Here is a 26350-nt window from a genome sequence, read left to right on the forward strand (position 1 = left end):
GGGTTAGTTTTCAGTGGCTGATGAGCCGATGCAGACTCACAGGTGCCGACGGAATAAACACAATCGCACGTGTCAGGTTGTATATATTATGTGTCGCAGGTAAAAATATATATTTAGAAACACGAAGAGCTAGACTTGAAAAGCTATGTTACAGAATGACAAATCGCTCCCGGCTGGAGTGTGGAGGCGGCGTGTGTCGTGTGTCGGCAGCACAAGGCGGGTGGCGGCCCGATGCCCCGAAGGCCGTGTCAGCCCTGCGCCAGCAGCCGGGCCCGGCAACGCTCCCTCAGCCTGGCAATGCCGGCCCTGGACAGGCTCCCAGGCTCCGAGAAGATTTTCTGGAACAGAAGGGGATTAGTTTAGACCCCGCAATGCGTTTCCCCTTCCTGCCCCTGGTAAAGGCTGGGCTGAGGCCCGTTGGTCAGTGAGCGAAGGAAGGTCACCTGTTTCCATCACTTTTTAAAACCGAAAGGATGTTAGTGACAGAATAACTCAACCATCAGCACAGACACTGCCCGAAGAGGCTGCGGCTTCCCCACGCGGCCAGCTGGGGCGCCGGGAACGCACAGCCCCTTTGACCTTCACCCCAGGAGGGCAGGGGCGCGGGGCGGGGGGGGGGGGGGGGGGAGGCGGCCGGAGTTTGGCGCAGAGAAGGGTTTACTGCGGGGCCGAGCAAGGAGAACAGGTGGCTCATGCCCCCAAAAGGCCCAAACTCCCGGAAGGGTTTCAGCAAAGCATTTTCAAGACCAGATGAGGGAGGGGGTCCCAGGGTGTGTGATCAGCTCCGCGCAGTCCTCTGGTTGACGGTGAGGTCACAGGGTCACATTATCAATCCTCAGGCGCCAGAGCTGCTGGGGGCGACATTCCTTGGTGGTTTTAGCATCTGAAAAACTCAGGAAACGTGCATGAGATACGATTATCTGGGTACTTCAGAGGAGCCACAGCAGAGGAGATGGGGGAGGGGGCTGCCCTGGGAAGGCCCACAGGGTCCTGCTCCGTTACACTTGGGTCACGTTTCGTACTTTAAAAATTTTGAATCCAACCCATAAAATGTCTCAGATTCTGAAGTCTGAGGCTCTGAGCTCTTGGAATTAAAATTCGGTAACATCTTGTCCAATTTTCAATTCTTTTGGTGTTTCTCTGTTTTTGTGGTAAAACCTACATATTGGGTTGGCCAAAAAGTGCCTTCGGTTTTTAAGTAAAAATAAAAGACGTTTTTCATTTTCACCAAGAACTTTATTGAACAATGTATTCACCCTTTTGTTCCACTGCCTTCTGCAATTTTCCAGGCAACTTCATAATTCCTTCTTCCCAAAACTTTTATCTTTCTGAGCAAAGAACTGTCCCAGGTGCCTCTTACAGTCTTTCAGGGAATTGAATTTTTTTCCATTAAGAGAATTTTGTAAAGACCAAAATAAATGGAAATCCGAAGATGCAACGTCTGGTGAATACCGAGGATGAATCAGAACTTACAAGCTGTAACAAGCTGTAACAGTTTTTGCCTGGTCATTAAAGAAACAGGCGGTCTTGCATTATCCTGATGGAAGATTATGTGTTTTCTGTTGACCAATTCTGGACGCTTTTCATCGAGTGCTGCTTTCAGTTGGTCTAACTGGGAGCAGTACTTGTTGGACTTAATCGTTTGGTTTTCTGGAAGGAGCTCATAATAGAGGACTCCCAATCCCACCCTATACACAGCATCACCTTCTTTGGATGAAGACTGGCCTTTGGAGTGGTTGGTGGTGGTTCATTTCACTTGCCCCACGATGTCTTCCGTTCCACATTATTGTACAGTATCCACTTTTCATCGCCTGTCACAATTTGTTTGAAAAACGGAACGTTTTCATTACGTTTCAGTAGAGAATTGCATGCGGAAATACGGTCAAGAAGGTTTTTTTCGCTTAACTTATGTGGAACCCAAACATCAAAGTGATGAACATAACCAAGCTGGTGCAAATGATTTTCAACGTTTGATTTGGAGATTTCGACTATGTCTGCTATCTCCCGCATGGTATAACGTTGATTGTTCTCAGTTAATGTCTCGACTTGATCGCTCTCAACTTCAACTGGTCTACCCGACCGTGGAGCGTTGTCCAGCGAGAAATCTCCAGCACGAAACTTCGCAAACCACTTTTGGCACGTTCCAGCAGTCACAGCACCTTCTCCATACACTGCACAAATCTTTTTTTGCATTTTGGTTGCGTTTTTACCTTTACTGAAATAATACAGCACAATATGCTGAAAATGTTGCTTTTTTCCTTCCATCTTCAATATTAAAATGGCTACACAAAAATTCACCAATTTTGATGTCTTTTCTTAAAAGGATGCTGATATGACAGCCATCACAATACAATCTAACAAAATTGTTTTTTTTTAAAATATGTCTTTATTGGAGTATAACTGCTTCACCATAGTGCGCTAGCCTCTGTCGCACAACAAAATGAATCAGCCATATGCATACGTACATCCCCATATCTCCTCTCCCTTGCATCTCCCTCCCAACCTCCCTATCCCACCCCTCTAGGTGGTCACAAAGCACCGAACTGATCTCCCTGTGCTATGCGGCTGCTTCCCACTAGCTATCTATTTTGCTTCCCACTAGCTATCCACTAGCTAGCTATCTATTGGTAATGTATGTATGTCCATGCCACTCTCTCACTTTGTCCCAGCTTCCCCTCCCCATCCCCCGCCTTGTCCTCAAGTCCATTCTCTCTGTCTACATCTTTATTCCTGCTCTGCCACTAGGTTCATCAACACCTTTTTTTTTTTTTTTTTAAGATTCCATATATATGCGTTAGCATACGGTATTTGTTTTTCTCTTTCTGACTTACTTCACTCTGTATGACAGACCCTAGGTCCATCCACCTCACTACAGATAATTCAATTTCATTCTTTTTATGGCTAATATTCCATTGTATATATGTGACACATCTTCTTTATCCATTCATCTGTCGATGGACATTTAGGTGGGTTCCATGTCCTGGCTATTGTAAATAGTGCTGCAATAAACATTGTGGTACATGTCTCTTTTTGAATTATGGTTTTCTCAGGGTGTATGCCCAGTAGTGGAATTGCTGCGTCACATGGTAGTTCTATTTTTAGTTTTTTAAGGACCCTCCATACTGTTCTCCATAGTGACTGTATCAATTTACATTACCACCAACAGTGCAGGAGGGTTCCCTTTTCTCCACACCCTCTCCAGCATTTATTGTTTCTAGATTTTTTGATGATGGCCATTCTGACTGGTGTGAGGTGATACCTCATTGTAGTTTTGATTTGCATTTCTCTATTAGTGATGTTGAGCATCTTTTCATGTGCCTCTTGGCCATCTGTACATCTTCTCTGGTGAAATGTCTATTTAGGTCTTCTGCCCAATTTTTAACTGGGTTGTTTGTTTTTCTGAAATTGAGCTCCATGAGCTGTTTTTTTGTTTTTTTTTTAATTTATTTTTACTTATGGCTGTGTTGGGTCTTCGTTTCTGTACGAGGGCTTTCTCTTGTTGCGGCAAGCAGGGGCCACTCTTCATCGCGGTGCACGGGCCTCTCATTATCGCGGCCTCTTTTGTTGCGGAGCACAGGCTCCAGACGCGCAGGCTCAGTAGTTGTGGCTCATGGGCCCAGTTGCTCCGCGGCATGTGGGATCTTCCCAGACCAGGGCTCGAACCCATGTCCCCTGCATTGGCAGGCAGATTCTCAACCACCGCGCCACCAGGGAAGCCCCATGAGCTGTTTTTATATTTTGGAGATTAATCCTTTGTCCGTTGTTTCATTTGCAAATGTTTTCTCCCATTCTGAGGGTTGTCTTTTCGTCTTGTTTATGGTTTCCTTTGCTGTGCAAAAGCTTTTAAGTTTAATTCGGTCCCATTTGTTTATTTTCAGTTTTATTTTCATTACTCTAGGAGGTGGGTCAAAAAAGATCTTGCTGTGGTTTATGTCCAAGAGTGTTTTTCCTATGTTTTCCTCTAAGAGTTTTATAGTGTCTGGTCTTACATTTAGGTCTTTAATCCATTTGGAGTTTATTTTTGTGTATGGTGTTAGGGAGTGTTCTAATTTCATTCTTTTACATGTAGCTGTCCAGTTTTCCCAGCACCACTTATTGAAGAGGCTGTCTTTTCTCCATTGTATGTTCTTGCCTCCTTCGTCGTAAATTAGGTGCCCATATGTGGGTGGGTTTATCTCTGGGCTTTCTATCCTGTACCATTGATCTATATTTCTGTTTTTGTGCCAGTACCATACTGTCTTGATTACTGTAGCTTTGTAGTATAGTCTGAAGTCAGGGCGCCTGATTCCTCCAGCTCCGTTTTTCTTTCTCAAGATTGCTTTCGTTATTCAGGGTCTTTTGTGTTTCCATACGAATTGTAAAATTTTTTGTTCTAATTCTGTGAAGAATGCCATTGGTAATTTGATAGGGACTGCATTGAATCTGCAGATTGCTTTGGGTAGCATAGTCATTTTCCCAATATTGATTCTTCCAATCCAAAAACACTGTATATTTCTCCATCTGCTTATGTCATCTTTGATTTCTTTCATCAGTGTTTTATAAAGTTTTCTGAGTGCAAGTCTTTCACCCCCTTAGGTAGGTTTATTCCTAGGTATTTTACTCTTTTTGTTGCAATGGTAAATGGGATTGTTTCCTTAATTTCTCTGATTTTTCATTGTTAGTGTATAGGAATGCCAGAGATTTCTGTGCATTAATTTTGTATCCTGCAACATTACCAAACTCATTGATTAGCTCTAGTAGTTTTCTGCTGGCATCTTTAGGATTCTCTATGTATAGTATCCCGTCATCTGCAAACAGTGACAGTTTTACTTCTCTTCCAATTTGTATTCCTTTTATTTCTTTCTCTTCTCTAATTGCTGTGGCTAGGACTTCCAAAACTCTGTTGAACAAAATTGTTTTGAATGAAGTTAAAGACAACCAAGTGCTACTAGAGCCATCTTATGGAGAAAACGACGAACCTTTTGGCCCACCCAATAATTTACATCCTAACCACTCCAGGTGTGTGGCTGGGTAGTGTAAGCTATGCTCACATGTTGGGCATCAGATCTCCAGAACCTTCTCATCTTCCCAAACCCAACTCTGTCCCCAGCACCCCCCCTTCTGTCTCTATGAATCTGACTCCTCCAGGGGCCTCACATACGTGGAATTAGACAGCTTTTGTCCTTTTGTGACAAATTACTGAGCATAATGTCCTCCAGGTTCATCCACGTGGTAGCAGGTATCAGGACCTTCCTTTGTAAGGCTGGATAAAATCCCACTGCATGGATGGACCACATTTTGTTTATCCATGCCTCTGTATGGGCATTCAGGTTGTTTCCATGCCTTGGCTATTGTGATGCTGCAATGAACGTGGGCGGGCTGGGGTCTCTTAGAGACCCTGATTTCATTTCCTTTGGATAAATGCCCAGCAGTGGGATTGCTGGATCATATGGTAGTTCTATTTTTAGTTTTTTGAGGACCTCCATACTGTTTTTCACAGTGCCTGCACCAATTTACATTCCCACCAACAATGTATGAATAGGGTTCCCTTTTCTCCACATCCTCACCAACATTTGTTATTTGTGGTCTTTTTGATGATAGCCATTCTGACAGGTGCGAGGCGATAGCTCATTGTGGTTTTGACTTGCATTTCCCTGATGACGAGTGATGTTGAGCATCTTTTCATGTACCTGTTGGCCATCTGTATGTCTTTTTTGGATAGGGTCTATTCAGGCCCTCTGCCCATTTAAAACTTTTTTTAAAACGTTTTGGCCACGCTGCGCGGCATGTGGGATCTTAGTTCCCTGACCAGGGATCAAACCTGTGCCCCCTGCATTAGAAGCGTGGAGTTTTAAGCACTGGACCGCCAGGGAAGTCCCTCTGCCCATTTTTCTTTTTCTTTTTTAAAAATTTATTTATTTATGGCTGTGTTGGGTCTTCGTTGTGGTGCACAGTCTTCTCTTGTTGTGGAGCATGGGCTCTAGGTGTGTGGGCTTCAGTAGTTGTGGTATGTGGGCTCAGTATTTGTGGCTCACAGGCTGTAGAGCACAGGCTCAGTAGTTGTGGCGCACGGGCTTAGTTACTCCGCGGCATGTGGGATCTTCCCGGACCAGGGCTCGAACCCATGTCCCCTGCATTGGCAGGTGGATTCTCAACCACTGTGCCACCAGGGAAGTCCGCTCTGCCCATTTTAAAATGTAATTCCTTGCCTCCTTGTTGAGCTGTGGTCTCTGTGTGTCTGGATGTTGACCCCTTAGCAGACGTGGTTTGCACAGTCTCTCCTGTTCCGTGAGTTCCCTCTTCACTCTGCTGCCGGTGTCCGTTGCTGCACAGAAGCCCTGATTCTGCTTTTGCCCTTCTTGCGTGGGCTCTTTTCGTTTTGACTGCCCGCAGCAGCTCGGAAGCCAGTCGGGGCCGTCGGTGAGCAGACTAAGCAAGGAAGAAAGCAGATTTGAGAAGTGGAAGCAGGAAGGGACTCAGACTTGCTTCCGGTAACAGAGAAAACTGCTTCACAACGAGGAGGAGAGAAGGTGCCTGGGGGGCGGGGTGGGAGCACCTGGGAGCAAGTGCCGAGCGGGCCCGATGACCTGAGAACAAACTCTTCAGATGGGTTCAGCTGTCCTCTTCCCATTGCGTTGCTCTCAGCTGCCAATGAGATCACGGCTTTCATTCTCAAGGAAATTCTAGATGTTATCACACAGGATTTCAGAGAGGTTTGACCTACAAACTGCAGTTTTGCTGAAATACATATACAACTTTGTAGAGACCCCTGAGGAAATACGACCAGGGCCACCTCCCCGCCAGTGTCCCATGATGGCCACACCTGTCGTGGGCAGACACATGTCTTTACGCAGTGGTTTTTCTGCCGTGTGGGGAGACCACCCCGCCAATCCCGTGTCCACTCAGCTCACAGGGCCCAGAATACCTTTGGACCGGAACGCCGGCCACACCCGCTGTGGACACACATGCGCCTGCAGCCATCACACAAGCAGGCCAGGCACCTGCACTGAGCACCTACTGTGTGCGGGTGCCCCGCTCCACACAGACAGAATCGCACCACCTCGGAAGCATTAGCCCGAGTCCACGGGCCGGACGCCAAAGTCGCACTGTCCAGGAGGCCGAGCCTTGGGGACAGAGCAGGGCGTTGGCTGGGGCTGGGGCGCCCTTTGAGGACAAGAAAACGCCTGGGCCCAGTGACGCAGCTGCACCACCGCTGAGCGGAAGGCACCGAAGAGCTCTGAAATCTCCAGGTAAAGGGTGAATTGTACGGGGGCCTTCGTTCACTGAAACCAAACACCTAAACAGCCCTAGGCTGCAGGACCTCCTCAGCCAGCGGCCTCGTACCCTGGGGGGCGGGGGAGGGGTCGCATCCTCAGTGCAGCTGTTTCAAGAGGGAAGGTGAGGAGCACCACGGGCCGGGCGTCTGGGTCAGCGCTCCCCCCTCCCAGGGTCACTCCAGGCCTGGGCTTCGCGCCCTCATCCCAGTCGTCCCTGTAAACCCCGCCCCCCGGCCCGCGCCTTCCCAGGGGATCCGAGTTGTCCACATGGCCTGCCCCAGGCCCGGTACCCAGCGGGGAGGGACAGACAGGCGTGACCCCACCAAGGCCGCAGAGAAGTCAACAGGCGTACGGCTGAACAGAAATGGGGGGCCCGGTGTAGACCGGGTCATCGGGAAAGCCTGGGATGGGGGCGGTCACCTCCCAGGCCCGGAAGAAACCAAGGTGTGGATCCAACGGGGCTCCCTGGGGGGCCCCAGGTGGCACCCGGCCCCACCCCTGGGCTGATGGCGCAGGAGGGGAGCAAGGGTGAGCACCCCGGGTCTGCCAGGTGCCCCGGGCTCCAGGAGAAGCTGGCCTGGAAGGGCTGAAGCCCCTCCCTGGGCTGCGTAGCGGGGAGGGCCGGGCAGACCACGCAGGGAGGCCAGCAGGGCGCCGACACCCACCTGCATGAAGGTGTGGCATTCGGTCACGAAGCTCCCTCTGGTGATCTCCTTGAACTTCTCACAGATGTCAGGGACGCTGGTGGCTTCCAAGATCAAGGCCTGATGTTGCTTGATGAGGGTCAGCGCCACCCGGAAGATGATCTTGGAGCCCTCGTTGAACAGACAATCCCAGATGCGAAGCACGGTCTGCAGAGGAAGAGACAGCGGGTCAGCGCGTGGCCGCCTAGTTGGCCCCAGTCCGCGCCAGGCGCCCTCACCTCCACGGGCAGGACGTCCACAAACAGGCAGATGAACCAGCGCGACACGACCAGGGTCCACAGCAGGCCATGACTGTCCATCAGGGCTGCCACCGCCGGCAGCTTGGTCCTCACCAGCTCCCCGAGGACCTCCTGGTCCGTCTTCAGGCCCAGCATCGAGGGGCTGTAGTAATCTGCACGGGGACAGGGGAGAAGCGGGGATGTGGACCCCACAAACCACAGCCCCTGACAACCACGACCCTCGTTCCCCCTGAGCCGTGAGAGGGGGGCCATGCCCAGAGACCCTTTCCAGAGGACGACCCAGGGCACGATCCCAGCCACAGGGATGCAGGAATTCCTGGGAACAATGCCCAGAGTGGGGCCCCGGGTCCCAGCGCTCCAGACAGCGGTGCCCCACTGGGCATCTGTCACAACCTGATGGAAAGCGGGGACGTTTGCAACCCACGATCAAGCAGCCAACAGTGGGTACAACCAAGTGTCCGTCGATGGATGGATGGGAAACCGAACGTGTGAGCGTCCTGGCCCCCCCCCAAAGTGTCCTGGGCACCCCCCTAGCACAGAACACCACCCCTCTTGTGTCACGAGTCCTATTTTCCTCTCATGGAGAAGATGCAGGTGAACGTTACAGGACAGCATCAGACAGACCAATGCTTCCAACGGCGTGACTGTCTTTTGAATGGACACTTCCTTGCCAAGGAATTCTCTAGCTTAATGTGCTGTATTATAATAAATCTTAATGCTTAAACTTTGCTATAAAAATAGGAATAAAATAAAATAATAAAACAGGGGGGCTTCCCTGGTGGCGCAGTGGTTAAGAATCCACCTGCCAAGGCAGGGGACACGGGTTCAAGCCCTGTCCAGGAAGATCCCACATGCTGCGGAGCAACTAAGCCCGTGCGCCACAACTACTGAGCCTGCGCTCTACAGCCTGTGAGCCACAACTACTGAGCCCACGTGCCACAACTACTGAGCCTGTGCTCTAGAGCCCACGAGCCACAACTACTGAGCCTGCAAGCCACTACTGAAGCCCGCGTGCCTAGAGCCGTGCTTCACAACAAGAGAAGCCACGGCAACGAGAAGCCCGCGCACCGCAATGAAGAGTAGCCCCTGCTCGCCGCAACTAGAGAAAGCCCGCGCGCAGCAATGAAGACCCAACACGGCCAAAAATAAATAAATAAAATAAATAAAAATTTTAAAAAATAATAAAATAAAATAGGAAAACTTGGTACGCGTTCTGTGCCCACTGCCACACACAGTTTGGTCATTCACCACGGCAAAGGGAAAGACGTTTTTGTTACTTAAGTATTTGGGTTAAAATAGAATCATTATGAGTATAGACACGACATCATGGTCACACCGCTGGTTTTCAGAGCGTGTGCACACGCTAAACCGCGCTCAGTACTAAAGACCCCAGAAATCAGTTCCTAGAAGCCTGTTCAGCTATAAATACCTGGGACTGAAACTTCCTTCTCTCCCATACTCTCCTCTCACTTCCGTTCCTAAACCCTAGGGCCGCTGGCTGTCCTGTCCTCTCAACTAGCAGCGCTCTGGCTCCGGTCCCGGGGGAAAGGGGCAGGCTCCGCTCCCTGTCCTGCAGGGTGCTGAGCCGTCTCAGGAGAGCGCGGTGGAGACAGCGGATTTGCGGAGCCGTGAGCACAGCACGGCCTCGTTCTCGGTTACAGACAGGCTTACGGCAGCTCCCAAAATAGTCAAGGTCACACCCCAAAACCGCCACAGGCCTGAGCCAGTCACAGGAGGGTCGCTGACACCCCCGTGCCCCGGTCTGTCGTGAGCCGCTGATGGCAAACCCCAAGGGCCAGGCCCCGCCTGCAGCCCCCCTCAGCCTGGCCGGCCTGCGCAGACGCCAAGGACCTTCTCCCCGAGTCAGGCCTCTCCCGGGGTCGCCCCACTTTGCAAACAGCCCAACGGCTGTGTCAGCACGTGGAGAGGGGGAGCGCTGCTGCGGGGGCAGGTGGGCACAGGGAGCCCCAGGTACTGTCACCCCCAGAATGAGCCCTGCCCGCCCTTGTCTCGGCCACACCTTCTGGCTTCAGCGGGGCTGCTCCCGGGAGGGGCAATCGTCACCCGGCTCCCCTCCCCTGTGTCTCAAGGGGAAACAGGTCAGACCAGCTCTCAGGATGCAAGTGTGTTCGTTCATTAATGGGCTGACTCATCACCAATGTGACATCCCGAGCTGGCCCAGCCCATCACACCTCCTGTCCCTTCTCTGCATCTCTGCAGGCTCAGCAGTCTGAGGGCAGATAGGGCAGGGGTTCCCCGGAGGAGGAGACCCAGACATCACTTTCTTGACGTAAAAGAAGCCATTTTAGGTCTGGGCCATCCTGTGATCTAAGCCCGGCCATGATGCCCTGTCCTTGCAGAAGAATGGGCCTGTTTGCATTGTAGTTTAGTTTGACTGAACCTAATAATTATCAGAAATGACATCTTATGGTCTTAAAAATAAGTCTGTGTAACGCACTACCCCCGGGGGGCCACCTGGAGCCTTGCTTTTCTGTTTCTCTAGGTCGGCCCTTACGGCCTCTGTTTATCTCGGTCCCGCTGCTGTCGCCACCAGGCTTTTAGGCTTTGTGCCCTGATGTTCCCCAAACCCCCAAAGAGCACCTGGAATTGGTCACGGTGGGAACGTTCATCATAATGCAGTCTCTGACCTAACTGAGCAAACGGTGACCACGGAGCCGTGTTGGCGTTTTGTCTGGAAGCCTGTCCATCTTCTCCCCTGACAGCCGTTCCGGCTCCGCCATGAAGCCGGGGCAGCTGCCCCCTCCGTCCTCCGTCCCCCGCGGGCGGCATCCCCCCAGCCCTTGCTAACAGCGGCACAAGCCTGAGGAGAGGCCCCCTCTTCCCGGCACCGCCCAGGCTCACCTCCTGGGGGCACAGAGCTGTGGATCTGAGCCCAGGCCTCCGTGCCGCCATCCATGAAGGGGACTCAGCGGTTGGCGTGTGTGGTGTGGCGGCTCCGTGGATCAGACGAGAGCAGGTGCAGGCGAGCCCGGAGCCTGGACGGGCCCCGGCTGCCCTCGCATCTGAACACGCAGCCCCCAGGACGGGCGGCTGCTCTCCCGGGTGGTCCTGGGCTGAGCCCGGGCCGACCCGGGAAGGCGGGTGGCGGAGGAGGGGGAAGGAAACGGGAGGCGGGCACAGCAGACGAGACCACCAGGGCTCGCCGCGTGGGCAGCTGGAGCCCGTCCACAGTCACCAGGACTTTGCCAGCGGCTGGACCAATCACCGCCATCGTGGCTGGGGGGGGGTCACATCTGCCCAAGTCCTCTCCCACCCCAGATGGCTCCGGCCACTTCTTGTCCCAAAGGGACCCTACTCTGCAGCTCACCATCTACGCGGCGCGTCACAGAAATCGGTGGTGGTTTATTAACTAAAACAATTAATATTCAATAATAAATAGAAAAGCAGAAACGCACGAGAGGAATGATCTTCACCTCGAGAGCAGTAACCACAACAGCTGACAGTCACTGCACTCACGGCCATTCACGAGCCCAGCAACGAAGGCTACAGAAGCCCGGCCGCTCGCCTGTCTACTCACTACGGCCGTGGCGATCCCCACGGTCCAGACGCCAGCGGCGCAGACCGGGATCAGGAGCCCCAGACGCCAGCGGCGCAGACCGGGATCAGGAGCCGGGAGCCCGGCTCAGCCATGTCCAGGCCCCGAGATGCAGCGCCGCCTGCTGGGACCCCGCATCTTGCGTGCTCCTGTCTGAACTCAATTGCAAGGTTTTCGACCTCAACTCTCAGACAGTTCCTTCTGTTCATCACGTCTTGACTTGTCAGTGGCATTGTTTCGGCAACACCAGAAAGCGACAGTTCCACTCTTACCGCGAGGATTCAACGTACCCGGGAGTATTCTGCCAACAAGGGCGTCCAACAGCCAAAAGGACTCCTCTTCACTCCTTGTCACCAGAATCAGATACCCCGCTATAAAGTTCATTCCCTGAAATGAGACAAAAGAACGAAGGAAACTCACTGAGGTCTAAACCACCTGCAGATTCTGTAATCGCCTGGCTAACTGCTAACTTTCCGTTTTCCTGGCTCTTCCCTAAAACTTGCCTGATTCTGGAACGACCTTTCAGTGGAGCTACAGTGTCTAAGGCTGTGCCATCTAGTGACACGTGTAGTTGGGCCCATGAATCCTGCCTTAGAACAAGCCAGGGCCTCGTGTTCATGAAACTGTACCGGGGGGGAAACTACACCAGTGACCACACTTCCTAAGAACGGTAAGGCGCGTGGTCTGACGCTCGGGGACGCTGAAGTGGAATCTTGTGATAGAGCCCATCTGGGGAAATTCACGGCGCACAGCGCCGAGGGGGCAGACGCTGCCATGTACACACAGTTCAGGACCCTCAACCGCCAGGGGCGGGTGGACCCGGGAAGGAGCAGCGGTGGTCTGGCACCGAGTCAGCGCCCCTCCTGCGTGACTGGCTTTCGGGTGACTTCCACTTTCTTCTTTGCTGCTTCTCTACAACTTCTAAAATAAACATGTATTTCTCTAGCAGTAAGGGGAAAATCCAGCTCTCGTCAACCAACAAGTTAAATTTGGACCCAGACACACCACCCGCAGAGGCTACGGGTCACCAGCGAGACAGCCACGGAGAAGCCAGCCCCCCGACCCCCGGACCTCGGACTCCCACCTGCGGGGCTGAGACACGATCGATTCCTGTCCTGTGCGCCTCTCAGCCGGCGGCACGATGTCACGGCAGCCACAGGAAGCTCATACGTGTGTGTGTGTGTACATACGTGCATGTATTTCCCAAAAGCCAGCAGGGCTTTGGCATCAGGCTCATGTTTAAAATGGTGTGGGTTATTTTTTAAACCTATTTTTAAAACCCACAAGAACAGCAGCTAGAATAACCTAAGGACAGTTTCTCAGCCGCCCTGTCTCCCCAAGTCCTGAAGGTCAGCTCCTGCCCCAGGACAGTACGTTAAGGGCAGTCGTAACAGGTGACAGTGTCAGGGATTCCCTCGGAAGGACAGATCCGCCCAGCTGCGCCTTTCCTGCAGGTACCCCCTGCGGAACAGCGGCCTGAAAACAGCCTGGGAATCACGCCAGCCGCTCTCAACGGCGTCCCCACGTGTCTTTGCTGCTGGTCTTTTCAAAGCACCCGCCTCACTCCTTTCCGTGACCCCCCGTCCCCCCGGAGCCGAGGCCATGCCATGTGCCGTCCACACGGGACACGAGCTGCGGGGGCCGCCCCGAGTAGGCGTCCGTGTCCCCTGCCCCCCGCCCGGCGCTCGTGGTCCCGGCCCTGGAGCCACCTGGGACCGTAGGTGCTACCGCCCAGGGCCTGCCTTCCTCTCGGGGACGCTTTGGCCCGGCCTCCGGCTCGGGGGCCACAGGGGCCTCGCACGCAGGGACAGGAGCCCCCAACCGCAGCCCCTGGCCCCTGCCCACACCCGCCGGGACCCGGCAGCCTCCGGAGTGCAGGGCGGGAGGACACGGTCCCTGCGGCTCCCGACCCAGCTCCCCTCGCTTTCCGGGTCGTGAACACTGTCCCTTCGATGCTCCAGAAGGAGAGTCTCCAGGGAGGAACGAGAACTGACTCCCGCCACCTGACGGGCAGCTCCACGCGGCAGGAACAAGGCAAGACCCCTGTCACCTCCTGCTGCCGGCTGCTCCGGCTTCCGGAAACAGCCTCGAAGGGCTGGCCCACCGCACGCGTGCACGCGCAGGCACACACGCACATGCCCGCCATCTGCACCAAGACGAGAGGGTGCTGGTCTCCCGAGCCAGGTCAACACAGCCCGTGTTCAGCGCAGCTGCTTCCCCTTCCCCCCGCCCCGCCTCCGTGGGCTGGCACCGCGGGGAGACGGTGAGGTCCCAGCCCGTGTCGGGGGGGCCCGGCAGCCCAGCACCGGGCTGACGTCCCTGCTGGGGCTGCGGGCGCCGGGGGCTCACCTGGCAGTAGCCCACGCCACGGTTGTGGTGCCCGTAGGCCAGCAGCACGTTGTACAGGGTCCTCTGCAAGCAGGGCTCCGAGCCCTTCCGGAACCGCACGTTGTCAGGGAAGGTCCTGTTCATGTCTGCGAGGAAATCCGCGGCGCAGGCCGCTCAGGGCTGGGGACAGAGAGGGCTCTGCGACGGACCCGGACCCTTCCTGACCGCCACCATCAGCCGGCCTCGGGGGCGCGGAGGCGGCCCCCCGGGGCCCCTGTCCCGCGGCAGCCTGGCCCGGGGACACGGGTCAGCAAGGACGACAGAGCGGGCTCCTAGGAGGAGGCCGGGCTGCTTGGGCCCTGGCGGTTCCTGCCATCCCCGCGCCCCCCGCTTAGCTGGGGATAAGGCGGGGTGACAGGTGAACAGGTTACATAAAACTTCGGAAAATCTTCCCAGTTCTGACAACTGAACACATGAGGAGGCAGGACACACCGAGATTCCCGTTTAGAGATAAACAGACAAAAGGGAAACTAAGCACGACATAAACTCATCGCCTCCGGCTTCTGTCTGCAGGACAGTCCCCGGCGGCCTCTCGCTGCTCCTCGGCCCCCCTCCCGGCCCGGGCGGACGCCTGCCTTAAGGAGCTGCGATCCTGTGAACCGAGGACGGGGGCAGAGTAAGGAGGGCGGGGGTCAACGAACAGCCGCTGGCCCTGCTTGGATCAGAGCAGTGGTGTCCGCGCGACTCAGCGGGACTCAGGGACACAGCTGGTAGCTGGAGGCCTCCCCACTGCTGCAGGAATTCTGCCCCCAGGCTCTGGCCCAGGCCTGGTCTCTGCCCACGAAAACCAGCTCTGAGCCGAACAGCACGCTGCCTGCCTCAAAGCATGTAAGTTTTCATTGTGTGTTTTTTACAAAGAAGAGTTTTTTCCTGGAATTCTGAACCTTCCAGAAACTGGCATCCATCACGGGGAGATGAGTGCTTTTCACTAATTCAGACTAGAGTGATCAACAGTGCTCACTGCTACATAACGTCTTCTGTGATGAGACTTCTGTGTTTTGAAATCTCTCTACCCCTACCCCACCGCCATGCTAGAGGCAGACACGGCCGGACGTTTGGTCTGCACTTACGTGGCACGAAGCACCCGCTCTACTGTCCCTATAAAATGACTGATCCAGACTCTTCAAAAATAGACCTCGAATCATCACGTGACCCAGCAATTCCACTTCTGCGCATGTACCCAAAACACTGAAAGCGGGGTCTCAAAGAATTACCTGCACACCCCCGTTCATGCAGCATAACTCACAGTGGCCAGAGGGTGGAAGCAGCCTAAGTGGACAGATGATGGATAAACATAACGCAGTCTCTACACATGACAGAATGTTGTTCAGCCTCAGAAAGGAAGGGAATCCTGACACACGCTCAACGTGGGTGAACCTTGAGGCCGAACCTCGAGGCCGTTACGCTCAGTGAAATAAGCCAGACGCAAAAGGACAAATACTGTATCATTCCAGCCATACGAAGTCCCTAGAGGCGTCAAATTCATAGAGACAGAGTGGATGGTGGGAGGCGGGGGAGGGGATGGGGAGTTAGTGTTTAATGGGGACAGAGGTTCAGTCTGGAAAGACAGAAAGGTAAATTTTATGTATTCAAACACTCTGCACTAAATAGAGCCTTTAAAATTCATTCTTCAAACAAACAGCCACATTCTAATTTATTTAACACGATCGGCCTTTGCTTGGACCTGAGGTCTCTTCCCACCCTGAATTAGCACGTCTGGCCCTGCGGAGGGATCCCCGCACGTGTGCCTGCAGGGTCACGGCGGCGTCCGTCCTGAGCCCTTTGGCCGGGGTTTGCTGTGGGGTCAGGAGGCAGCCAGCAGGCTCAGCGCCCCAGCACCCCCCACCCCGTCTCCAGCTCTGGGATCTGGGACCCCTACTCCTTACGCTGGGGACACACCACTTTCTCAACGTTACAAGTCAGTCCAACCTCTCCGACATTTAAAGTAATCAAATTTTTTAAATGAAGTATTTGTGTTTATATCTGTAGTTCTCAAAAGCTGTTAAAGTCAGAAAGGCAGATGTATTTCCTAAAAATCTAATTATTCAGTTTAGGTTAAACATTTTTTTGAGTACTCTGAACTCTGAAGAGCCTATGAGCCTGTCCCTATGGGACCAGTGAGGAAACTGGAGGAAAAGGAAGACGGGAGCCCAAAACCCGAGCATCCCTGGACACTCAGAGTATGACATAAAGAGAGGCCTCCGGTGTGTGGCTTCCCGCACGTGGGCAGCCATGTCTGTGCGTCCGGGGGGGTCACCCAGCCCACGTCCCTCCCGTACTGACTGCTGGCTCAGCGGCCTCGCGTTCCTGCAGGGAGCCTTCTCAGAAGAAATCTGGTCTTTCTAGTACCATTTTCCTTACCACCTAGCTAGACACGCAAATACTTTCTGAACCAGTTCAAATCACTGACCTCCCCTCGTGAATGCCTGAGATTTGATTTTCCTTTCAGAAAACTGAAATCAGTTGGTGCATCTTTAACCACGTAACTTTCCTCATCCACATCACAGCATCACCGGGTGCTAACACAGTTTCCTTCTGGGGGTGCCGCCCGGCCCCCACATCCCGGGGGACGGACCCCGTGCGTCACCTGTCCTGATGGCCTCCTCCAGGCTGTCGTCCCTTTCTCCCTGGAGGAGATGGCGGTAGTAGCCGGGGTTCCGGTCCATCTGGGCCTGGGCTCCGCTCACCCCCATCCAGACGCGGGCCCGGTGCTCCAGCGGGACGCCCTTCCGGATGTAGCGCTTCACTGAAACGGAGGGAAGGGGCAGCTTCAGACAGACTGCCGGGCGCTTCCCGAGGCCAGAAACCACAGGGTTTGCTTCTGGCTCTCACCGAAATCAGTCAATCAGACATAAAAAAGGTGCAAAACTTCACGCACCTCCACCAAACGGATACACGCGCTCATTACAGAATTCCGCTCTCCGTCCCCAAGCTGAGCACAGTCTGGAGGCTACAGCAGCCCTGGTACCTCTAGCTCGCTGTCAGCACAAGAATACGGGCTGTGAGGGTCACCTCCAGTCCCCACCCTGCCCGCCCCTCGGCCTGTGCCGGACGCCGAGGCACCAGCCATATTTAACAGGAAAAGATTATAGGTTCCACTCAAGAAAAGCACTATCGCTAAAATCTTATAACTCAAACTGATGGTCACCTGTACGTGAGCACCTTAAAAGAGGCTTCCCGGAGGCCAGGCCCCGAGCAGCTGCCTGCTCCTGGGAGGGCGTGCGGGACAGGAAACGCACGGCAAACGTGTGCAGAGGGATGCGGGCGTGACGAGGGATGCCCAGAGGAAGGAAAGGACAGATTTTAACACCATCCGCCAAAGGCAAAGAAAACTCGAGAAACCCTTTGCCAGTTTAGAAGCGTGTAGTAGGATCACGTCTGGGCCAGAACGTCTTGGCCAGCGTGGCTTGGTCTGGTCATTCTGTTATGGGGACGTGACGTTTTTAAGTCTACCCTCCAACTTAGTACGATTTACACGAGCCCTCAGGGGTCAGCATGACCAGCAGCGCCCAGAGTGAATTAATCCACTTCTCGCAACAGCAAGGGGGAGGACAGGTCAGGCCTAACTCGGGAGGGGGCCATTCCCACTGAGATGGAGCAAAAGGAAAGGACATGCAGAAATCAACAGTAACTCCACGCATGAACAGCAAACCACTGAAATAAAAACACTGAGACAGTATCACTTACAACAGCACCAAAAATGAGAGGAGAAATATTTAGGTATAAATCTAACAAAACATCTGCAAAGAGAAATCCAAGAACTAAATAAACGGAGAGAGATGCCAATACACCTTCAGGACCCCTCCCGCTGCCCCGTAGCTGCCGCCACACCCACCCAGGCCTCTGCCGATGTCCAGGCCTGCAGGTCAGCCACCGAGGATCATGCAGGAGGGGCTCCTGAAGGTGACCGACTGTTCTGCACCTTACCTGTGGTGGGGATTACCTGACTGTGCATTTGTCTACACTCATAGACCTGTACGCCAAGAAGAGCGAATTTCACTGCAAATTTTTAAAAATTAATATAAAGTATAAAAAGGAAAGTGCAAACTGGTTAAACCCCTCACACTGTGCCTCAGCAGCCCCGACCTTGAGTAGGCCTCAGTCTCCTAACCTGTGAAATGGGAACAAAGCACAGCCCAGTGCCTGAAATACAGTCAGGACTCGGGGCTCTCGGCTGGCTGTAAGAGCAGTTAACAACACCCAGAAGTTTCAGAGAATAAAGGCTTCTGTTACTTTCGTTGTTTGTTATCTGAATTTACTAAGTTTCTTTGGAAGAGAAATAAAACGGTTTTCCCATCCTCAGAGACTGACACTTCCCCAAGGGCAGGGCTAACCCATGCATCCTCCCGGACATTTGGAGGAGTGTAAAATATATGGTAAAAACAGCTGGCAATTTTTTAAAAAGAAGCTAGACCGCAAAGAATTAACTCCCAGCTGTCTGCCCCAAAAAAGTTAAGCAGATTCCCAGGTTTTTTATATTTGTCTTTAAAATATGTTTTGCAATTTCACTCTCATTTAGATCGCACTAATACCCTAGCCCACTGGGCAGGAGACACAGAAGAAGCAAACGGGACGGAGCTTTTCCCTCGCCAAGTGCCTTCACACCAAGACGGAAAGGAACGTAAGGGTAGCTTCCAGGTCAAGCACTGAGAGCAAGCGATCTCAGGCTCCCGCTGGATACTCGCCACAGACAAAGAAAAAGAAAAAGAAAAGCTTCATCGTATCCACAGCTAGCGTCCTCAAGCAGGGTGAGTTTCAGCTGTCACCTGAAGGCTTGCTGGATGCCAGGATTTGTGGGTAATCACGTGACTGGAGACAAGACGGAAGTCCTCTCAAAAAAAGAGAACACACACAGTAGGACCCAAAAAGCCAGAAACAGTGAAGGCACGGGAGCAAAGGTGGTCTTCAGGTGTACTTGCTGGTGTCAGGGTCAGCGTTCCAAACTCGGCTGCCTGGCTCTTACTGCGCAAGCTGGGTCCCACAGCCCGCACACGGCCTCCCTTCCCTGGGATGCCACACACCCGACGACACGACGGCCAGCCCGGAACGTCTGGCAGGAAAAACACTGGATGCCCATTTCCTGGATCACATGTCCACTGCTGTCTACGCCGACTGCCCCTCCCTTGGAGCCCCGTGGGTGCTGCAGCCTCCCCGGCCGTCACACCCGGAAGCCACACCAGCTCCAGCGGCGACGCCCTGGACCACAGAACGGTGCGAGCCCACACGCCTCTCGCTGGATTTCCTGAAAGAACTTCAGGTCACTGTGCTCTTGGGTTCAGCTCGACAGTGAACCCCGTCCCCAGGCCAAAGGCTCACCAGGGATCAAGTATGTTTGCTCCTAAACCTGTACGCCAAGTATACTCCCTGCCATGATCAGACAGTTTAACGAACGCTGCAGATATTTTTTAAAAATTAAAGCAAAAAAGAAATAATTGTTATTTCAATAAAACCAAGTTAAATTTTCAGAAAAAGTTGATAAGTGCTCCAAAAGGCAAAAGCAAAAACAAAACAAAACCTTTAAATCAGACAACCTCAAAAGTCGAAGAAAAGACTAAAGATCTGGAAGGATTCTGCATTCAGATTGCTTTTATTCCCGACCCACCTGGAAAAAAAACCCCGACACTGGAAAACAGATACAACGCGTTAAGTACGGTTTCGGCAGGAAAGATACAGAATTGGTGGACCCTCCCTGTTCAAAGAAAAGATGACAGGATAGAATCAAATGACAAAATCAAAGAGGAATAAACATGCACGTGTGTTTTATATAAAAACAAAGGCTTATGCGCTCCTGTACATCTTGCAGTGATTCTCTGCATTAACTGACCTCTGGGTCAGCTGGACCCCTGGGTCTATGTTGGACAGGAAGTCTTCTCCTGCATTAAAAAGCAAACGACAGCTCGAGAGTGTACCCTGTTCCTGGGGGGACGTGGGACAGTCGCCAGCGGTCACCTCTGCGGGAGACTGGGGCCTGGGCAGCAGAGAAACTCAATTCAATTCACACCTTTTACTGTGATTAAGATGTTTTCCCATGTGCAAAAATTAAGTTTATTTTTATATACTTGTGTGTAACTGTTAAAAACAAATCAAAAGTAAAAAAATGAAGCCGGTGTCTGCTGGAAACATGTTAACACTAGCAGCAACGCAGGGATGGACCTCGGCATACAATCACGCAGGATATTAGCTTCAGGGTCTGGAAAGCAAGAAGGGTCAACCTTTGAGGTCCCTTCAGGCTGATTATATGAAACGCTAGTTTACCCATGTTTTTACTAAACACTGCCCACCAGTAACAGCCTTGAGGAGGGGGGGCCTGGTTGAGGGAGAAGCCCAGGGTGAGGCCGAGGTCCAGGTCCACCTGCCTCCTCCCCCCCACCACCCCGCGTTAATCCCATAAGTATTTCCCCAGCATCTCCTGCGTACTGGGGCCCCTCTGGGCCCTAGTCACCAACCCCTTTAAAGGCAAAAATTGACCTGTCACCCCCTTGCTTAAACGCTGACTTCTCTCTGCCTGGTGGTGCAACGTGTGCCCACCTGTGACCTGGTGCAGGGCCCCTGTTCCACCTCCGGGCCCTCCTCACCACACCCCTAATACTCTGGTCACAACTCAGCACCTGGTGGCTGGGACCCCCACCCTCACCCCTTAATTGTCATTAATGTCCCATGTCAGGAAGCCCCAGTAGCCCCTCTGCCCCACATACTTGAGTTTCCTTAGCTCCCCGGGGCACATTCCCGTCCACCCCTCACCACCTGCCCGCAGGTACCCACGGTCTGGCCTCTATCCACAGCGTGAGGAACACTGCAGGCAAACACTCCATTCATTCATTCAACAAACACCGAAGCAATCATCCATCCAATCCAGCCGGCAGGGAGGGGTCTTTGATCCCAGCAGGGGAAACAAAGGATAAAATAAGTATGACCCACACCGCATAAGACAGGGAGGAACAGAAAATAGGCAAGGAAAGGACAGGAAGTGTGGGGCTGTGGGGTGAGACGGGAAGGCTTCCTGGAGGTGGCATTCCAATCCAGACCTGAAGGAGGCGAGGGCAAAGCCTGGCGCTGGGGAAGAACCCCAAGGAGAAGCAGGGGAAGAGGTGGGGGTGTGCAGGAAGGACCCCGCTTTCACTCTGCTGGGGTCAGGGAGAGCTCTGCCTAGAAGCACGCAAGGGCACAGCCCTGGCCACTCTCATTTGGAGGAGCAGGAAATCCACCTTCTTCTGGAAGGAAGGCCATGGTCTCCATCCATCTCAAAGGACAAGCAGGCCTCATGCCGAAGGGAAGAAAGGAGGGCCCGCACCTTGACCGTGCAGCGCCCTCACCTGTGAGCCTGCGCGGGATACGAGCCGGGCTCGCGGCAGCCTTCCCCCCTCCCCGAGATCCGAGAGCCGAAGGAACCCCAAGCCCTGACCTCCCTGGCGCGCCCGTCACCCGTCGGTCGGGTCACTTGTTGCGCGCCTGGCGGGTCAGGCTCCGAACTCACGCGTCATACTCTTCTGGACACCACCGCCTCCCTTCAGAAGTCTGGACCATTTTATGGCTCTTCTGGTGAGTATCGCCAGATAGGTGGAAAAAAATTCTTCATAAGCTGCATAATCAAAGTCCTCAGGCCTTTCAAACCCGTACGGATCGATCCTACGACACAAGAAGACCCAGAGTAAAGTTCCGCGCGCACGTGGGACGTGGGACCTGCGGCGCCCGGCGCCCGGGGCCCCCCGTGGGGGGCTCGTGTTCCCCCCGACCCGCCCGGGTGCAGGAAGGGGCGGCGGGCCGAGCGCGGGCGCGTGCGCAGCGCAGGGGCCGCCCAGGGGCGCGCAGGCGCCGGGCACCACCGCCCCCGCCGGCTCCACGCCACCGGCAACCGCGCCCGCTGCCCCGGGCTGGGCCAGGGGCGCCCGGGCCTCGCGCGCCTACCTGGGGACGCGGTCCCGCGCCGCCTGCGCGCGCCCCGCGGACTCCATGCCGGAAGGGGCGGGAGGGGGCGCCCGGGCCGCGGGGCCGGGGGTGCCAAGTCCACCTCCCGGGACTCGTGGCACCTCCGGTCTTTCCGCCGGGCCGCGGGCGCCGGGAGGCGGGGCTGGCGGCGGGGGAGGGGCGGGGAAGGAGGGCGGGGGAGAGGAGTGGGAATGTCAGGGGAGGGGGAGGGCGGGGGCGCGGCTGGCGAGGGAGGGACGGGGTGGGGCCCGAAGGGAGGAGGGGGCGGGAGGGGCTGCACCTGCTCCTGCGCCAGGAGCAGCTGGAGCCCGGAGCCTGGGAGGGGCCGCAGCCCGGCCGCCACGCGGTCCCCGAGGCCGGGAGGGAGGAGGCGCGGGGTGGGGGATGGTGGACCGGGGGCGGGATGGGGAGACCGGGGTGGGTGGGATTTGGGGGACCTGGGGCGGGACTGGGGACTCAACCTGGCAAGGCTGGCCGGACAGGTGCGGCGGGTACCACCCCTCATCCCCCACCCCCGGGCCTGCCGGGCCTGGAGCAAAGGTTGGAGGAGATCAGTCCAGTTTGGATTCTTCTGACAGCACACCAAACCTCAGTGCCCCGCAGGTCCAAAGGCCGGCGTTCTGACCTATGACTGCTATTTTAATGTTGTTTTTGCAGAAAAAGATCGTCTTATTTTTTACTTGGTCTTTTTCAACCTACACTTAAAACCTGAGAACAACACATAAATAAGTGGATTTTTTTTTTTAATTTATATTTTGGCTGTGTTGGGTCTTTGTTGATGCGCTGGCTTTCTCTAGTTGCTGTGAGCAGGCCCTACTCTTCCTTGTGGTGCGCGGGCTTCTCATTGCAGTGGCTTCTCTTGTTGCGGAGCACGGGCTCTAGGCGCACGGGCTTCAGCAGTTGTGGTTCGCAGGCTCAGTAGTTGTGGCTCGCGGGCTCTAGAGCGCAGGCTCAGTAGTTGTGGCGCACGGGCTTAGTTGCTCCGCGGCATGTGAGATCTTCCCGGGCCGAGAATCAAACCCATGTCCCCTGCATTGGCAGGCGGGTTGTTAACCACTGCGCCAACAGGGAAGTCCCAAGTAAGTGGATCTTCATGCCTGCAGCCCCACCCCCAGGGAAATCTGCCCTGTCCCTCCCCGCCTCCCCAAGCCAGACTGGGGGGGTGGTGTCCAGCCCCTCCACAGACACCTGCCTCCAGCCCCGTCCCTGGGCCAAGCCCTGCCGGGACCACAACGTCCAAAGAGCTGGCTGGCTGGGGCTCCTCCAGCCCAGCTGATGGAGGGTGGGCTGGGCCCTGCAGGATTGCCATCTGGGGTGACCTGGGCTTAACAGCCCACACGTCTGCTCTGCTCCCTAAAGGGGCTCCCTCCTCCCAATGCCTCTTCCCACTTCTGTGCACATCTTGGCAGCATGGGTCACCTCTGTGAGCCGCCCGCGATTGAACAGAAATGCGATCCCAGCCTTGCGTGCCTTTTAGTTGGAGGGAAACGCCAGCGGATGTGAGCACCGCGGTTACCATGTTGCGTGTCCGCTGTTCCCCTTGATACTGCAGGACAGCCCTGGTTTAGGACAGCATCTTTCTCGGTCCCTGTTCACCATTGCACTGTCCCCACGTTTCAATATCGTGGCGTGAAAACCATGTCTAAACCGCTTGTCGTATTTGGGAGGCCATTGAGAATTTGCCCAAACTGTCATTTTGAATTTTGCCTTGGAAATGTGGTGAGGTAAAAGGGGATTTAAGATTCTTTAAATTTAAGATTTACGGCACTTTTGTAGCCTCAGCCCTCCACGTGCCAAGGGTCCTTTTAAAGAAGTGGGTTCAGACCGTAGGCAGATCAGGCAAATCAGAAAAGACACCATCTCTGCAGACGTCACGTGGCCACCTGGCTGTGCAGGGCCCACTCCACCAGGGCCCGGCACCTTTGGAGAGTGTCTCACTGGGGATCTAGATGTACTTTCTCATGACAAGTGCCTATAAGCCGTGGCTGGGCGTGGTGGAAACGGGATTGCCAGCATCCACTGCAAATCTACCTGGGCTGTTGTGAACCAGCCTGGCCCTTAACACTGGTTTTTCGGGAATATTCCATCTGAGGGCTAAGCAAGGAGCCTGGAAAGTAATTTGGGGAACATACCTGTCCCTAAGCTGGGGATGTCTGTCTGTCCATTTCCGTGGAAGTCTGTAGGAAATCAGTGCTCCACTGAACAGGACCCCAAATGCCCCCCATTTGCTGGTTCTGGGGAGACTTTCCAAGCCCTCGGCTCAGTTCACAGACCCACCTCCTTGGCCCTCCCGCCAACAGGGTGCCTCCTTCTGCAGGCTCCAGTCCGCAGGCAGGGTGACTTACCCTCCTACCAGCGCGGGGGGGGGCCCCCGGCCCACGCGGCGCCCACCTGTGCCGGTCTTACAAATCATCAAGCACCAGCCCTGCCCCGCCCCCGGCGCCCCGCCCTCCTGTTTCTGCCCCGCCCCCGGCGCCCCGCCCTCCTGCCGCTGCCCCGCCCTCCTGTCTCTGCCCCGCCCTGGCGCCCCGCCCTCCTGTCTCTGCCCCTCTCCCCGGCGCCCCGCCCTCCTGTCGCTGCCCCGCCCCCAGCGCCCCGCCCTCCTGTCTCTGCCCCGCCCTGGCGTCCCGCCCTCCTGTCTCTGCCCCGCTCCCCGGCGCCCCGCCCTCCTGTCGCTGCCCCGCCCCCAGAGCCCCGCCCCCCTGCCGCTGCCCCGCCCTCCTGTCTCTGCTCCGCCCCTTTCCCTGGCAGCCCCCTCTGCCACCCTGGACAGGGCTGCTCCCACTTGCGGCAAGTGACTCCCTGAATCCCCCACCCGTTCTGGCCTTTCTTTGGGGCCCAAACCACATTTCCTACTCCCTGTCTCCAAGAGCATGTCCGGTACGGCTGCCCTCACTCCTCTCGTGCCCCAAAGTGGCCCAGCTCGCAGCCCCGCTGGCCCAGCCCAGCAGCCCCCCTGGCCCGGCGGGCCTGGCGGGCACTTCCTGCTCCCCCTCGGCCTCTTTTCCTAACTCCTGCCCTCTCAGGCGCATTCCAGCCTCCATCTCCCACTGTGTCCTCACAGCCGCCGGGTCCCGGCCCCAACAGGAAACACAGACCACGGATCCGGGCACTTGGACTTGGGTGTGATAGCAGTACCCCCGACCGAGGGCATTTGGGGCCGCATGAAACGAGGGCGAGCATTAGATAAGAGGGGGCCGCCCTCCAGGAAGAGTGGAAGCAGCGATACAGGGAGAAAGCACCCGTGTCCGAGGCGGCCAGGAGGGTCCGCAGCCAGAGCGCGGTTTGAGGGCCACTGGCCCCCGCCTCGCAGCGTCGGCCCAACCCCCCGCCTGGGAGCCAGAGGCAGCCGGACCCCTGTGCCCTCGGTGCTCCTCCATCCACCTCCAGACGCCTGGTGCCCTGAGCGTCCCGGGCACTCTCACCGGACAGACGTCCTGCCCCCAAAGCCTGTGACTGTCCACACAGGCAGGTCACATCCAGACGAAGGGAACCAAATCGAGCACGGCCCCTCAGGGCGAGGGCATGCCTGGGCTGGTGTGCAGCCAGCTCCTGGTGTCCCGCTGCCCACCGTCAGGCTGCTTGAGGAACCTGCTTTGCAGCACTAAAGCTTCAGGCCCTGTGTGAGAACTACCCGCCCAGGGGCCCTGGCTCCTCTGGGGAGGCCGGCCACCCCCAGCCCAGTGTCCACTCACCACCCATCAGACGCCCCTCTTCCTGCAGGGACTCCCTGTTCTCGTCGCCTGATTGTAAGAGCTGCTGCCGTCTGAAGTAAGATGTGCCGTCAGAGCTCTGAAGTTCTGGGGGTGCCGGTACCCCCAGACTAATGGAAAGCCCAGGCAACGTCATCTGTCACTGTGAAGACCTGAGAGTAATGAAAGGACCGTGGTGACAACACCCGAACCTGCTGGTCACTGAGGATCAGGGTGGGCCGGCCTCCAGGCACCGCGGCCTCCCCACGGGGAAGTCGGATGGATGGTCCGAATTGCAGCAGGGCCGCTCACACCCTTTCCAGCAAAGTACTAAGCCTGGCTTGTTTTTTATTTGGCTAAAGAAGAGTAGTTATGGGTAAAATGATATGAAATCTGGAGTTGGCTTTAAATATACTCCAGCAAACGGGAAAAAGGACAGAGTAGACGGGGAAAAAAAGGCAGAATCACTGAAGAGGGGTATTGAGTACCTGGGGGGATTTTTACGCTCGTGTGAATATTTCCATGATAATTAGTTTTAAACGGTAAAGGAGAGATGTCCTGTCCCATCCGCCTGCTGTGCACCGCCTGA

General features: G+C 55.1%; 2 protein-coding genes across 3 annotated transcripts; one reads left to right on the forward strand and one right to left on the reverse strand.

The window, feature by feature from the left end:
* Positions 1–70: 70 nt before the first annotated feature.
* On the reverse strand, positions 71–22187 carry GRTP1 (growth hormone regulated TBC protein 1). Of its 2 annotated transcripts, none has more exons than XM_068526824.1 (8): positions 22049–22187; positions 21618–21769; positions 16731–16889; positions 14105–14229; positions 12046–12142; positions 8179–8351; positions 7922–8107; positions 71–338 (listed from the first exon to the last, which is right to left on the reverse strand). In XM_068526824.1, the coding sequence occupies exons 1-8, from the start codon at positions 22093–22095 to the stop codon at positions 249–251; spliced, it is 1029 nt and encodes a 342-aa protein (XP_068382925.1). In that variant the 5' UTR covers positions 22096–22187; the 3' UTR covers positions 71–248. The 2 variants fall into 2 exon arrangements, with proteins under 2 accessions (XP_068382925.1, XP_068382926.1); XM_068526825.1 differs by lacking the exon at positions 22049–22187 and adding an exon at positions 17022–17121 and having other exon boundaries at positions 21618–21687.
* Positions 22188–22453: 266 nt separating this feature from the next.
* Positions 22454–25475, forward strand: LOC137751888 (uncharacterized). The gene is made up of 4 exons (XM_068526532.1): positions 22454–22486; positions 24370–24859; positions 24984–25192; positions 25383–25475. The coding sequence occupies exons 1-4, from the start codon at positions 22454–22456 to the stop codon at positions 25473–25475; spliced, it is 825 nt and encodes a 274-aa protein (XP_068382633.1).
* The last annotated feature ends 875 nt before the right edge of the window (positions 25476–26350 follow it).

This window comes from Eschrichtius robustus, chromosome 18, assembly GCF_028021215.1.
Source record: "Eschrichtius robustus isolate mEscRob2 chromosome 18, mEscRob2.pri, whole genome shotgun sequence".
Classification (NCBI taxonomy): Eukaryota; Metazoa; Chordata; class Mammalia; order Artiodactyla; family Eschrichtiidae; genus Eschrichtius; species Eschrichtius robustus.